The sequence below is a fragment of the Mirounga angustirostris genome, unplaced genomic scaffold, assembly GCF_029215605.1.
Source record: "Mirounga angustirostris isolate CCGP_5_RB_7025 unplaced genomic scaffold, mMirAng1.0.hap1 SCAF_7, whole genome shotgun sequence".
NCBI lineage: Eukaryota > Metazoa > Chordata > Mammalia > Carnivora > Phocidae > Mirounga > Mirounga angustirostris.
The window spans coordinates 88957914-88972002 of record NW_026991715.1 but is presented as its reverse complement, the minus strand read 5'-3'; the positions used below and the strand labels follow the sequence as shown (position 1 = coordinate 88972002).

General features: G+C 45.0%; 1 protein-coding gene across 6 annotated transcripts in view; it reads left to right on the top strand.

The window, feature by feature from the left end:
- Positions 1-14089, top strand: part of MCC (MCC regulator of WNT signaling pathway) — a 395037-nt gene that overhangs the window by 320525 nt on the left and 60423 nt on the right. For all 6 annotated transcript variants that reach the window (XR_010413183.1, XM_054513238.2, XM_045900085.3 and 3 more), the window contains 2 exons: positions 4508-4671; positions 6721-6927. Coding sequence is in view for 5 of the 6 variants with exons in the window: in XM_054513238.2 (XP_054369213.1) it covers positions 4508-4671; positions 6721-6927 (371 nt within the window). In the remaining variant the exon portion in view is untranslated. The remainder of the gene's footprint in view (positions 1-4507; positions 4672-6720; positions 6928-14089) is intronic.

The window sequence follows — 14089 nt, the reverse complement described above, 5'->3', positions numbered from 1 at the left end:
GGACTTTCTCATCCTCCCAAACAGAAACCGTGTGTCTGTAAGCAGCCTTACCCCACCCCTGGTAAGCTCTACTCTACGTCCCTCATCTCAGGGGAATCCTGTAACATTTGTCCTTTTGGAACTGGCTTATTTCTGGTGTAATCTTCTCAAGGTTCATCCGTGTTGTAGCATGCATCCAAATTTCCTTCCTCTTGAAGGCTGAATAACATTCCATTGTGTATATAAGCCACATTTTGTTTTTCCATTCATTGGTCAATGGACACTTGGGTTGCTTCCACCTTTGACTATTGGGTATGAGGTTGCTAGGAACATGGGTGTACAAGTATCTATTTGAGCCCTACTTACGACTCTTTTGAAATTGGATTGAGAAATGGGATTGCTGGAGGATAGGGTAGTTCTATTTTTAATTTTTGAGGAACTGCTATAGTGTTTTTCACGGAGATTGCACCATTTTGCATTCCCACCAGTAGGGCACAAGGATGCTAATTTTCTCTCCATATCCTTACCAACACATTATTTTATGTTGTTGTTGTTGTAAACAGTAGCCATCCTAATGGGTGTGAGGTGATATCTCATTGTGGTTTTGATTTGTGAATGAGGCACCTTTTGCACAGTCTGGAATACTTGGTCCCTGTCTCAGTTTATCCTGCTCCTCTGGTCCCTTAACAAGAGGTCCCTTAATCTCTCTTGCATTCTGTAGAGACTCCCAGTGCCTCAACCTGTGGTGTTGATGCTCTCGTCTGTGGCAGGGGCCAGATGATGCAGAACATTGTAGGTCGGGAGAAGGGACTGAGAATTTATTCCAACTCAATGTCTAGAGGAATATGGCACAGACTCTGAAAGCTAATTCCACCCTGTATGGAGCAGCACTGATGCTCGGGGAGAATGGTGGTGAGTGATTGGTGCTGGGGGGCAGCACTCAGGGGACCCAGGATAGCTGCTCCGGCCAGCCTAGCCACCTTGTCCTCCTAAACTGAAGAATGACAAAAAGACAGCCACGTGTCACTGGATCACTAGTGGGACTTGGATCAAACCACTGTGCAGAACTCGGTGGATAACAGGCGGGAGTGTGTGGGGTTCATCATCCAAACTGTGCCTTAGACATTTGGCTTCCTAAGACCACAGAAAGCATTAATGGCCCTCTTTGGTTCAAAGGGAAGAAGCTCAGCTATTTTCAGTCTGGATGTTTATTTACATACCCTCCTCATCTCCTGATTCTCCATCCTGTACCAGCACCATGTTCTCTGTGGTCACTTTCCCCAGGGTGGTAGTGGACAGCTGAGAGAAGGGACTGTGGCATTTCCTCGTACACCTGTGAGCCTCTTAGGGTTGAGGAGAGTCTCTTATTTTTGTACCCTGCTGCTAGCCTGAGGCCAGGGCTCAGCAACTGTTTGGTTAAGCAATGAGAAAGAAGTATCGGCCAGATTTATACACCCTCCCCCTGTTCCCCAAAGCCCAACATCATCGGCATGCAGCCTGGTTCCACCTCTAGGTCCTGCCAGAGGATCCCAGAGCAGACATGTCCAGTGTGATCACTGTATCAGGTGGAGCTGTGCTGGGGAAATCCAGATGGAATGTGTGAATAGAACCATCTTTCTTCCTCATCCCACTCATAAGCACTTAATAATGCAGATAATTCAGGAGTTATGTGAACTCCAGCCCTGTGTACCAAGAGCCCTGCAGCTCGAGGTAAGTGATCATTTGGAGAAATTTCTCTGATTATTACTTACAATTAAGTGTGCTTCAGAGAGAGTTCCAGCGGCATGCTCTGCACCTCCTTAGCTTGAGTTGGTGGTGGGCACCTGTGGTGCCCTTCTCCAGAGGACCTTCTGCAGTGAGGACTGTCCCCCAGTTGTTAGCAGCTCAGGGCATGGTCTATGATGAGGACGAAAAGCATAAGGTTGATGTAAAACAGGCTGCTACTGGCAGTCTGTGTTTCCAGTCTGTCTCTTAAATACATGATGTGAGGTTCATATTTGCCCACTTAAAAATAATTCTTGATCACCTACACTCTTCTGTGTTGGAGATACAATGGTGAGGAACATCAAAGTTTCTTCTTCATGGAGCTCACATTTCAGTAGAGAAGAGGTAATAAACACATAAGTCGGATCAGATAGTGGTAATTGCCATGAAGAAGATAGGATAATGGGGTAGGGACTGAGCAGGGAGAAGAGCCAGAACCCCATGCTTTTTAGATAGGGAAGAGCTTGGTGAAGAGGTGGCATCTGAGCTGAGACCTGAGTAAGTGGAGACTTGGGTGGAATTCAGTCTTGGCAGAGGAAACAGCAAAGGAAAAGGAGGCATGCTCCAGGGATGGAGAGAAGGTCAGGAGTGTGAATAGAGCGGAGTGAGTGAGGGGGAGGTAGGCAGATGAGGCAAGGACAGCGTCTGTGGTTCTCATCCTGGCTCATGTGAGAGTGATCTGAAGACCTTTAAAAATTTTCTCAGTGCCCAAGCCCTACCCGCCAGAGACTGTGATTTAATTGGTCTGCGGTGGGGCCTGCACAGGGATAATTTATAAAAACTCCCCAGAAAATTCCACAGTGCAACCTGTGTTGAGAACATCATCAGTCTTGATCATGCAGAGTCTTACAGACTGTGGTGAGGAGTTTGGACTTGAGCTGAATGACGGTGGGAAGCCATTAGGTGGTTTGGGCTAGGAGAGTAACATCTGACTTACGTCCTTGAGAAGCTCACTTTGGCTGCAGTGTGGGGAGTGGAGGTTGGAGGTTGTTCGGGTGGGTTCACTGAAGAAATGATGGTAGCCTGAACTGTGGTGGTATCGGTGGAGATGGTAAGAAGAGGTCCCTTTGGGGATAAGTTTTGGAGGTTGCACTCACAAGGTGGATTGGGTTTAGGATGTGGGGCAAAAGGAAATGAAGCTTGCCTGACAGGTAACCTGAATAACTGAGCTGATGGTGGTGCCATTCACAGAGCTGGGAAGGAATAGGTGTGAGAGGAAGGGGAATAATTGGGTTCATTGGTTGGTGTGCAAGCCTCAGGCTGTCTTCTCTCTAGATTCAGGTAACTTGGAGATCCAGGCAGTCAAATAAGGTTGACCAAAAGATTCTGATATATTCTGTTACTATAGTACTGAGTTTCTTGATGTCTTCTAAAGGTAAGCCCCAAAAGCAATGGACTGTTTTAGTGCATGGAAGCTGTGATGAGAAGGGAGGAGGAACAAAGAAGAGAAATTGAAGACGTTGAGCTTCTTTCCTTTTTTTTTTTTTTTTTTTTAAAGATTTTATTTATTTATTCATGAGAGAGAGAGAGAGGCAGAGGGAGAAGCAGACTTCCCGCAGAGCGGGGAGCCCGATGTGGGACTCGATCCCAGGACTTTGGGATCATGACCTGAGCCGAAGGCAGACGCTTAACCATCTGAGCCACCCAGGCACCCGTTGAGCTTCTTTCATGTAGGAATCAGACTGGATGTAGGGGAGAAATGCCCTTTGAGAGGCTGCTTAACACCTGTCTTGCTATAATCCAAAATAGCAGGTTATTTGTGTTTGACTTTAAGGGGATTTTTTCCCCCAGCAGAATTATCTTCTAAAATATTTGTAGCTCATACTAAGATTATAATTAATTTTACTTCCCAGACCAAGCCCTAGATGTCCAGCAATTAAAAGTAACCCAGAGTTTTCACCTGGGTGGCTCAGTTAGTTAAGCATCCAACTCTTGATTTTGGCTCAGGTCATGATCTCAGGGATGCGAGATCAAGCCCCAAGTCATGGAGCCTGCTTAGGATTCTCTCTCTTCCTCTGTCGGGCCCCCCCCCCCCCCGTTCTCTCTCTCTCTTTAAAAAAAGGAAAAAATGTAACCCAGATTTTTTAAGTCAGGATCAAATTATTAGAATGACTTACAAGTCCTTTACATGGAGAACAATATGAACTTCATTAGAAGAGTTTACTTTTCCCCTGATGGAAAAGTGGGTTAAATTGCAATGGTAGAGCACATTGATTGGTCACATCAGAAAAAAGTCCTGATTATAAGCTCACTGAAGGCAAGGACTGTCTCTTACAGTTTATTTTTTTTTTTAATGCCTAGTGTCTCTGCTCATTCTGGGCCTTTTTGTTTTGTTGAGTAAAGCTCTGAGATCTTTGCTGAAACTCTTTCTGGAGTCGTACTTGTCTGAATAGCTAAGGAGGAAGGTTGACCAGAAGGCTTCTGAAGTCCCAACAGCCTCTTCTGGGACCCTTCTTTGTTCTTACCAAAGAACTTGAGACGTAGCTCCCTTCCAGTGAAAGACTAGAGCATTTAGTGTGGTATGGCTGTCTAGAAAATGACCGTGGTCTGAAACTCCTTAATAAAGGCTTTACCTTTGCTCTAAGCCTCAGAGGCAGTACGTACCAGCAGCCTATTGACATGAGGCCGCATAGCATTAAAGTCTAGAATATCAGGCTCCATTGCCATTCCATTTTACCCGACTGGGTTCCTCATGGTGAGTGAAATGGAGAGCATCCGTTGCCCACCTGCCTGCTTAACTCATCGTGTCCACCTTCACTCACAGATAATTGCAGTGACCTGAACTCAGAGCTGCAGAGGGTGCTGACGGGGCTGGAGAATGTCGTCTGCTGCAGGAAGAAGAGCAGCTGTAGTCTCTCCGTGGCCGAGGTGGACAGGCACATCGAGCAGCTCACCACGGCCAGTGAGCACTGTGACTTGGCCATCAAGGTATACGCTCCCCATTCTGGCTGGCTCTTTGAGGGCATGTGAGGGAAATGGTCAGATCTCTTTCTTCTGAAGTGTGGTTTTCTCAAATACCTGTTAGGAATGAGTGTTTCTAAGAAAACCGTACTATACTTCGGACCGCCAGGGAGAGGTAGGAGCCCTGTAAATTTTTGTTGGGCTGAATCATGTTTAAAAAAAAAAGTCATTATGTCAGCAGTCAAGATCACTGGCTTTTCAGGAAAAGTGACGGTTTCCTTGAAAACTCAGACTCCTAGTATTGAACCGTATCATTTTAGTGTGGCTCATCATGTAGCACTCGCAAGTTGTAGGATTAACTTGGAAGTTTCATTTAAACTTTAAGGCCTCTCATATATTAATTCAGAAGTTAGCAATTCATGGTGCTAACAAGAGGGAAGTTCAGGGCCTGAGTGAGTCATCTGTCCTGAGCACACTGGACGAGGCCTCAGCCACACCTTCCACAGCCTTCCATCTTGGTGCCTTGGGAGCTCGAATGAGGAATGTGCTGCATCTGCACAGAGTCCTCATGAGAGCAATGGGAACGCCAAGGCCTATTGCTACTGGGCCTCTGGTATCTGTATATGACTTCACCACAGCTTAGTAACCTAGGCATAGCAGTTCAAACTGAAAAGTCTGGGAGGAGCCCACGTAAAGGGAAAATGTGACACATTAATTGAAAAATCCCTTCGACACTAGGCCCAAGGTTCTATCCACAGGAATCCTGGCTTTCACAAAAGCGCTGTGGTATCATATCACGGTAAACCATGGTTCATATTTATAACACAGCTGGTTTTCCATCTTATTCATCGCAATTATAAACATATAGTTGATGTGGTTTGGGGAGGCAACCGCTGTCGTTTCTTTTGTTGGAGTCTCTGAGGCCCTGTATTTGATTGTAATGTCAATTTGGGTGTTAGTCCTGGCCTCAGCATTGCGAGGGCAGGAGGGGGTCGAGGGTTTCTGCCAGCCAGCAAGGGACGGACGGAGTGGGCCTGGAGCAGGGCTGAGAAGAGCTTCAGATCTGAGGGGAAGGATGAAGCCCCACATGTGGAAAGTGATGGCAAGATTTGTGTAACTTCTTCATCACGGAACCAGTGTGGGCATCCAAGGGTGTAGTCCCCTCACATTCTTGCATTTTTTAGACCACCTGTTTCTCCTCACATCTCCTCACATCTGCCTTCTGCCCTACATGGTCCTCCTCCCTCTTTTTTCCATATCAGTTTGTTGGCTTATGCTTCCTATGACAAAGGGCAGTGATGGGAATGAATAGTTTCTGAAGCAAAGCAGAATTACTTCTTCCTTTTTTTTTTTTCCTAATTTTATGCATGTCTCTTCTCCATTAATACTACATCTTAAATGAATTTGTAAAAGTCTCCAAGTACTATTAAGATTCTATTCTTTTTCGCTCATAGCTGTCTTATTAATTAATGAAATCCCTGCTGTCTTAGAAACATCCACAATGAGCTTCGTCTTTTCTGTGTCACTGAGGTTTATTTTTGTCTTCCACATCTTGGGACTGAACCTCATTCACACCCTCTGAATTCTGATGTGACACCAAAAGCTGGAAATGGTGATGTGACTTCTGCTATCCCAGACTTGCAACATGGGAGGCCTATGATTTGGGAAACTTCAAGTTAGCTTTTGTATGCTGTTTGCAACTTCGCACTTGCACTGTGAAGCCCGCTAATGGGCTTGCTGTCTGGTTACATGTATTTACCAACTCTGGAACGTGGACGGAGGACTGAAGCATTTGTATGGACGTGGCCGTTAGAACCACAGATAGACGAACATCCCATGAAGGGACTGTGTTGTTCTGACTCTGGGGACAGTTGGGAGACACAGACTGTGACCCAGGCGAGTGACAGAGCCTTCTCTGAAAATGGGGAGAGGGTGATTTGGGGGTGGTCATGGTTAGTGTTAGCAGTGAAAGGACCGTAGAACCCACTCCTGTCGACACTCGCGCCCATCCTGCCTATTGTCTTCCCTTCTCCTCGCTCCCAGGGAACCCACTGGGCTTGTCTTTATGTTTTCCAGACAGTCGAGGAGATTGAAGGGGTACTTGGCCGGGACCTGTATCCCAACCTGGCCGAAGAGCGGTCTCGTTGGGAGAAGGAGCTGGCTGGGCTGAGGGAAGAGAATGAGAGCCTGACTGCCATGCTGTGCAGCAAAGAGGAGGAGCTGAACAGGACCAAGGCCACCATGAACGCCATCCGGGAGGAGCGGGACCGGCTCCGGAGGCGGGTGAGCGCACCCAGTCCGGCCTGGCCAGGCCTTCCCCCCCGGGCTGTGGGGCTGGAAGACAAACAAGCATGTAAGAGCCAAGGGCAGCCCCAAGAATTTTGTGGCATTCGTAGTCTTGGGAATCTCCATCCCTTTCTGACCAGGAAGTCATTCTCAAAAGGGGAGTAGTTTGAAAGCGCTGAGGTATGCAGGTAAGATTTTAAAAAACACTCTTCTCTGGAATCACAAATCTAAGTGGATGGTAAAATTTTATCAGTGCAGTGACTCTCAAACCGTTCTCCAGGGTATGCACGTCTTCCCCAAACTCAATTAAAATGTTCTTCCTTTAAGATAGACTAATAATATTTTATAATTTGCAGAAATAAATAGAATTTTCCCCTTTGCAGTTTCTTCTATAAAATTTTCTTTACATTTGTAGTACCTGCTCTTACCTGCGGGGACTCTGATGTGAAGCGTCCCCTCCTCTAGTGCATTTATTAAGGTTATGACAATCGTGTGTGTGTATGTGTGTGTTTATGTACGTACGCGTGTCACTTGTCATTCACCCCAACTTACCAAATGGTTCTGTGGCCTGCAGCAGCCTTCAGAGCAGAAAGCACCAAAACTTGCTTAGGAAATACATCCTTTGCTGAAGGAGCTGATGTTTCAGCAGAGTCATGTTTGGCAGAATTGTTAAAGCACTCAGTTTTCTAAAGACAAAGTTTTTTTTTTTTTTCCTCCGGAACCCACAAGTACTTCTTTGTCTGGCTGTGAATTTGATCTGTGATTGGTCTGGAGCAGAGCAATGAATTCTTCAATCAGAAACATACCCTCTGAACTTCACTTTGAATTACTACACCGGCTTTACTCTCTTTCTCAATCTTGGCAATATTAGCAGCTTGCTTTCTAGCTGCGCTGACTGGCAATTCTGCACGCAGATAAAGCCGGCTTAGAGGGGCAAAGTACGTCTAGTAGATCCCTCATCCTTCACCATTGCTCTCGCTCCCTTACATTTAAAGAATACCTTGGAAATAACTTGTCTTCTGTAAGGTCAGCACGTGTACACCAGTCTGTTCTAAACACACACAGGTTTCCTTGGTTGCCATTATGCACAGATATGGAAGAAATGGCTGTTTTTGAATATTACCAACTCTTGTCCTCATTTATGGCTAATGTCATAATTAAAAGGCCAGCATTCCTACCTGTTCTATCTGAGCATGATTTTGTCTGAACTCACATGCCTAAGCTTATTTTTGGTCCCCAGCTGGACGGGATGCCTTTCTGCACTCTGGCATCAGCAGGTGTAAATCATCCCAGTCAGCAAAGACTTTATCTGGGCAAGCTGATGAAATGCACTTAGTGCTGAGGCCCACACCACCTGGAATTTCCTGGGTTACACTCCCTGGTTGTTATGACTAATGCCCTAATTAGGCATGCTTGCTCTTAGCGTGCACATTCAGATGGTGCATGTTTTGTGAAGGAAATGTTGGTCTTAGGTGTAATTGCATATTGTGGTTTAGAATAAATTTCCTCCTCTCAACTTGAGTTACTAATGTACAAGGCAGCCCTGGATTGTGACAAGCAGAGGATGAAAAGCCAGTCCCCCTTCTGTGCAAGTATGTTCTCCAACTCTGGAGGTTATAAGAACAGCATAATGTGGTGGTACTGTTATGATGTACCTGGGGTCACAGCCTGACCTACCAAGTCACCGTGAACCTTGAGCAAGTTACTGACCTCTCTGTGCCTCACTTGGCTCTGCCATGAGTAGGAGTAAGAATAGTATCCAAGGCAGGAAAATCAGTTCATACTCATAAAGCACTTAGAAAACCTTTATTCTTATTACCTTTTAAGTTTTGTAGTTAATATGGTTTTATATAATCTGTATTTCCATTACATCCAAATCATGAAATGTTGAGGAACTTGTGTCTCTTCCTCAACTGGAAATGTCCTCAGGAATGTGCATACCTACCCATGATTTATTTCTCTGTATTTCAAAACTAATTGTGGGTCTCATAGAATTTGCTAGCTGCCTTTGAATGCCAGTTTACTAGACTTTCAATGTTGGGTCACTTCCACCCACCACCACCCAATACATTTCATTTCCCTGAGGAATCTGTCTTCTGTGGTTCATTTTCTTCTGTTCTTCATGATGTGTATAGCTCTGTGGAATGACTAAGGTAGTTTCATTTCCATCTCTGTGATACCACATGATACATGGCTTGTTTGCCTTTGCTGTCTTTAGTGCAGGCCTGAATTCACAGTTCGTCCGAGTTGCCTGAAAAGCAACTGGGGCCACTTTTTTTTTCATTGCCCACATTCACTGTATAGAATTTGAACTGACCAGATCAATAGGATTGGTGCTTGCCCCCTGCCTGTAATTAAACAAAGTGCTCTCAGTAGGTTTTCTAAGCCTTGCTCAAGATTTAATTAAGTTAGATCTTTAATGTCAGTTAACAGATTGGGCTACTTGGCAGAGCAGTAACTAAGGAACAACAGGCAGACAATTTTTATTATTGGTCCCAGCTCGTTATTAAATGAGATAATCATTTATTTCTTCATGCTTTGTAATATAACCACTCATTTCCTCACACTTAAAGAATTGGGCTTAATTTAGGCAAGGTGGGATTAATTACCCTAGAAAGGAAGCACTCGGCTCTTCATTCATTTATTCATTTCATGAACATGACTGGCCATCTTCTCTGTGCTGGGCAGAGAGGTTGCCGTGATAAACAGGACACTGTCCTTGGCTGGGAGGATGTTGGGGAGACAGGCCGGTCAATAGGTTGTTACAATGTTGTAGGGAGGATAGAGCACAGAGGGCGCCCAGGCAGTCCACAGGAGGGACTTTGGATGGTAGGTCCAGCTTCTCCACACTACTTTCATCTTTTACCTAGTCGTTTAGGTCAACTGCCGTGTAGCAAAAATGATCAGTGCTTTCCTCAGATAGTTTGGTAAAGCATAGTCTGGTAAAGTTTTTGGTAAAACTATGACCACAAGCTCATGAATCTGTGTCCCATTGAGTCATAGACTTGAATCAAAATTAGGCCACACGAGTTCCTTCTGAGATTTTGTACAAATTCTTCAGAAAGTTCTGCAAATTCATGGCCTAAGGTGGTGGCAGGAGTTTGTTCTGTGTACCATACGTCCCACCTGGGTATTTTCATCATGTCGGGAAATGAATTTCATCAACCTCTCCTGGACTTCCTTCATCCTTGGGATCTGACTTCTGCTTTGAGTCTCTGGTCATCACCACAGTAAATTCAAGAGACTAGAAGATATACTGTCTTGAACTAAATAAAAGTCACCTTAATCTCAAATTTCTCCCTCTCTACTTCTTCTGCTTTCCCTCCAAATGTCTTAAAAACCCTTAGTGTTAGTTAATTGACTTGGCTGGGGCAGGGGAAGGGGGCAGTATTTCCAGTAGTGGTAAGAAGACACAAGTGTCTGTCTTTTCCAAACCAATTACTCTTGATTCCTAAATGTGGTGTTACATTTATGAAGGGATTTCATTGTTCTGTGTTCATAGGACCCATGTAATTCAAATGGAATCCCCCAGTTCAGCTAAAGTCTTTTAAAATATAAATGAGGACTCAGCTCCAGATTTTTAAATGGCTGCCATGTGGCTCCTTGGCCAGGAAAAAGGACGAGTAAATTTCTAGAATGCTGCAGTGCCCATTTCCTCCCCCCTCACCTTGTCCTACTAAGCAGGAAGTAAGCCCAAATTCCTGGTAATGTAGCCTTTGGGGAGGAAGGGAGCGGAAGCTGTGAAAGGAGGATTACAGGTAAAAAGAGAGAAATTTCCTTCACGCATTGTGCTCTCTGAGGACCATTAACTCTGAGGCTTTTCAAAGTAACAATCCTGTCATATATTCCTTTAGGCCACTTTTTTTTTTTTAACTTATGATTATAGTTCTATTATCGCAAAAAATCAGAAGCAGCCAAAATAAGGAGGCACAGGTCTGGAAGGGCTCCAAAAGCAGACGTTCCTGATGTCTTCTCCAGGTAAAACCCTGGCTGGTGTTACCGCCTTTGCGGGCAATACTCAGAGCATCACCAACGAGGGAAGCTCCCCCGAACTTCAGTATAAGTTTTTATTGGGGTTTCTCGATGTCGGCATGATTTATTACATTATTGGCCGTGTGGCTGAACTCCATTTCCAGCCCCTTCTCCTTCAGGGAGATAAGGCTGAGATCCTGGAGGCTCCTTGTAAGTTTGTGCCATGACAGGTGGGCTGGAGCTGCACTGTGTCTGCCACTGTCCTTCTCCTAGAGATCCAGGAGGATGGAAGGTTCCAGGGCTGTGCTGCTCAGCCAGGTGTGTGACACGCAGGTCAAGCACGCGTCCCACCAACTCACCAACCAGGGCCACTTAGAGAGCATCCTCTTCTATGACCTCAAGGTCCTCCCCTAGAGCCATTAGTTCTAAATTCCACTGGTTCTACACACCAGTTCCACCTTCAGTATCCATATTCACCTGCTATTACGTCCAAGGGTGCTTGTCTCATCGGGGGTCATGTTTAAAGGAGTTGGAAAGAAGAATCCAAAGTAAGCCAAAGGGCCTATTAGAAGAGTAATCACCTTTAAGTTGACTGTGTGTTTTATTGTGTACTTTCTTCCAGTCATTCATTTGTTTATAATACCTATTTACTAGTAGGCTGCCCACCTCTACCGGGAAATGAGATTTCTAGTGTCACACTGTTGCCTCCAGAGCACGGTCTGTCTCTGAAGCAGCCATTTACTTGGTCTGATTGTCTCCTGTTATATGCTAAGTCAGTAGCTCTTTGATATTTTTAACTAGAAAACAGTAATAGTGGAGATATTTCTGGAAGTGAAATCGTTGTGACCTTATGTAGGTTAAATAAAGATTCATCTCCGATTTGCCTTCCTTGGCTTTGAGTCCCATCTGAGCTCTTTCCGCTCTGCCTCCCCCTCCATGATGCTTTTCTTGACCACAGTGTCTGGATATGGAAAATGCAGGGCTGCAAAATGGTGCTTTATATTTACTATGAATTTGTATGTGTATAAATTTACATTGGCTATGTGTGCATGTATTTAAAATAGACCAGAACAGTATAAACCAATCTCATAATAGTTATGGTGAGGAGGGGAAGCAAGTACCTGGAAGTGTAGGTCAAAGGGTACTCAAACTTTTCCACAGTGTTCTAATTTTATTTTTTTTTAAGATTTTATTTATTTGAGAGAGAAAGAGCACAGAGGAGGAGAGGGAGAAGCAGACTTCCCACCAAGCAGAGAACTGAACTGAGCTGAAGGCAGATGCTTAACTGACTAAGCCACCCAGGCGCCCCCTAATTTTATTTTTTAAATGAATGTATTATTTTGTATAACTTTTAATAGGTAGAAATACATATACATAGACATAGACATAGAAAGAAAGCTAATAAGCCAAGATATTAACAGAGGCTAAATCCAGGCTGTGAAATGTTAAGCATATGTTTCTTCTTTATACTTTTCCTTAATTTTCAAATTAAACAAAAAGTGGATTATGGTCAGTGATCCCCATCTCCCAGCTTTAACAACTTGGTAGTCATACACAGTCTTCTCTTTTGTCCTTGATGGAATTTTGGTCATATCTTACATGTTGCATTTCTTCTTAGGAGTTTCTTTGTATGAAAAAGATATGGCTGGTATTAGCTAAGTTTAAATTTGTAAAAGGTTTGGAGAGAGAGGGAAAGAAAAAGAGAAAGACCACCTGTTTTAACACTCCCATCCCTAACCTGGCCACGAAGGAGGGAGCTGAGAGGAGTGGGGTCTGGCTCCAGGGCTCTCCTTCCAACTGCTATTTTGGGGGGGGGGTCTCAGGTGGCTCTCCTTTTGTGTGGCTGATCTGTTAGTCAGGATAAGGATAGGTTATACAGCCATTACAAATTAACTCCCCAAATTTCCGTGGCATGACACACCAGAAGAGCTTATTTCTTGCTTGCATTGCATGTCCAGCAGAGATGTGGGGATATGAGCACAAAGCAGAGCACAGAGCTCTGGTCACTCAGGGGGCCAGGCTGATGGCACCCATCACCTAAAACAGCCCTTGAAGGGACCCACCCCGCTCACTGTCGGTTGGCCAGAACTGGACAGACGCCCCCTCCTTAACCACAGAGGCACTGAGAAACGTGAAGGAGCACATGGAGATTCGTTGAGCAGAAAATGTTCCTAACTCAGCTGGTTTGTTTGAGCATTACACCAGATAGACTTGGTCGTGAATCAGAGTGCCAGGGAAACAGGCTGTCTGCCCCTCCATCTTGCTGTGGCTCTCAGTGTGTGTGTCAGAATCATTGGAAAGTCTTTTGGAGGATATGTGCCCTGGCCCTTCCATGAGCCACTGAATCAATGGTTGGGGTGCAGGACCCTGGCAAACTTTTGCTCATCTTGATCCCAGTAAGTTCTCGGGGACAGGAAAGGGAAGGAAGTGTCCTTCAGTCACCCACTGGATGTGGGCCAAGAGCCTCTCCAGGCATCTTCAGCTTATTTTTAAAAATCTGTTTTCATTTTTTTTTTTTTAAAGATTTTATTTATTTATTTGAGACAGAATGAGAGAGAGCACATGAGAGAGGGGAGGGTCAGAGGGAGAAGCAGACTCCCCGCCGAGCAGGGAGCCCGATGCGGGACTCGATCCAGGGACTCCAGGATCATGACCTGAGCCGAAGGCAGTCGCTTAACCGACTGAGCCACCCAGGCGCCCAGTATTAAACCCTTCTTGGAGATGAGAAAACGGAGACCCACAGAAGTTTGATAATCTTGTCCTAGTCCACAATGGTGCCAAAACTTGGGCCCTGGTAACCTTACTACGGGATGCAGTTTTCATTGTCCTGTTGTCCAGATGCTTTTCCTGGGTCCTCTTCTCCCTTTTCCTCATTCTGTCACCTGCTTGCACACAGACTAGAAGTTAGTAAACCATCCTCAGTTACAGTAACATGGGCACCAGATTTCCTTGGGCTTCTACAGACCAGTCTTGCTAGCATGGTAAGACAACACTAAGTGAGGGCAAAATGAGTTTTTTCATAGAGAACAAGTGACCTGTGTGTGTATTTCTCTTGATTTGAGCCCAACAGAGCATCACTGGTAAAACCTATCACCCTTCCTCTCTGTGGTTTGAGAAGGGGTGATGTGTGGGATCCAAGGCAGAGAACCCGCAGAACTAGGATTCTTTTCATGTCCTCTTTGGAAAC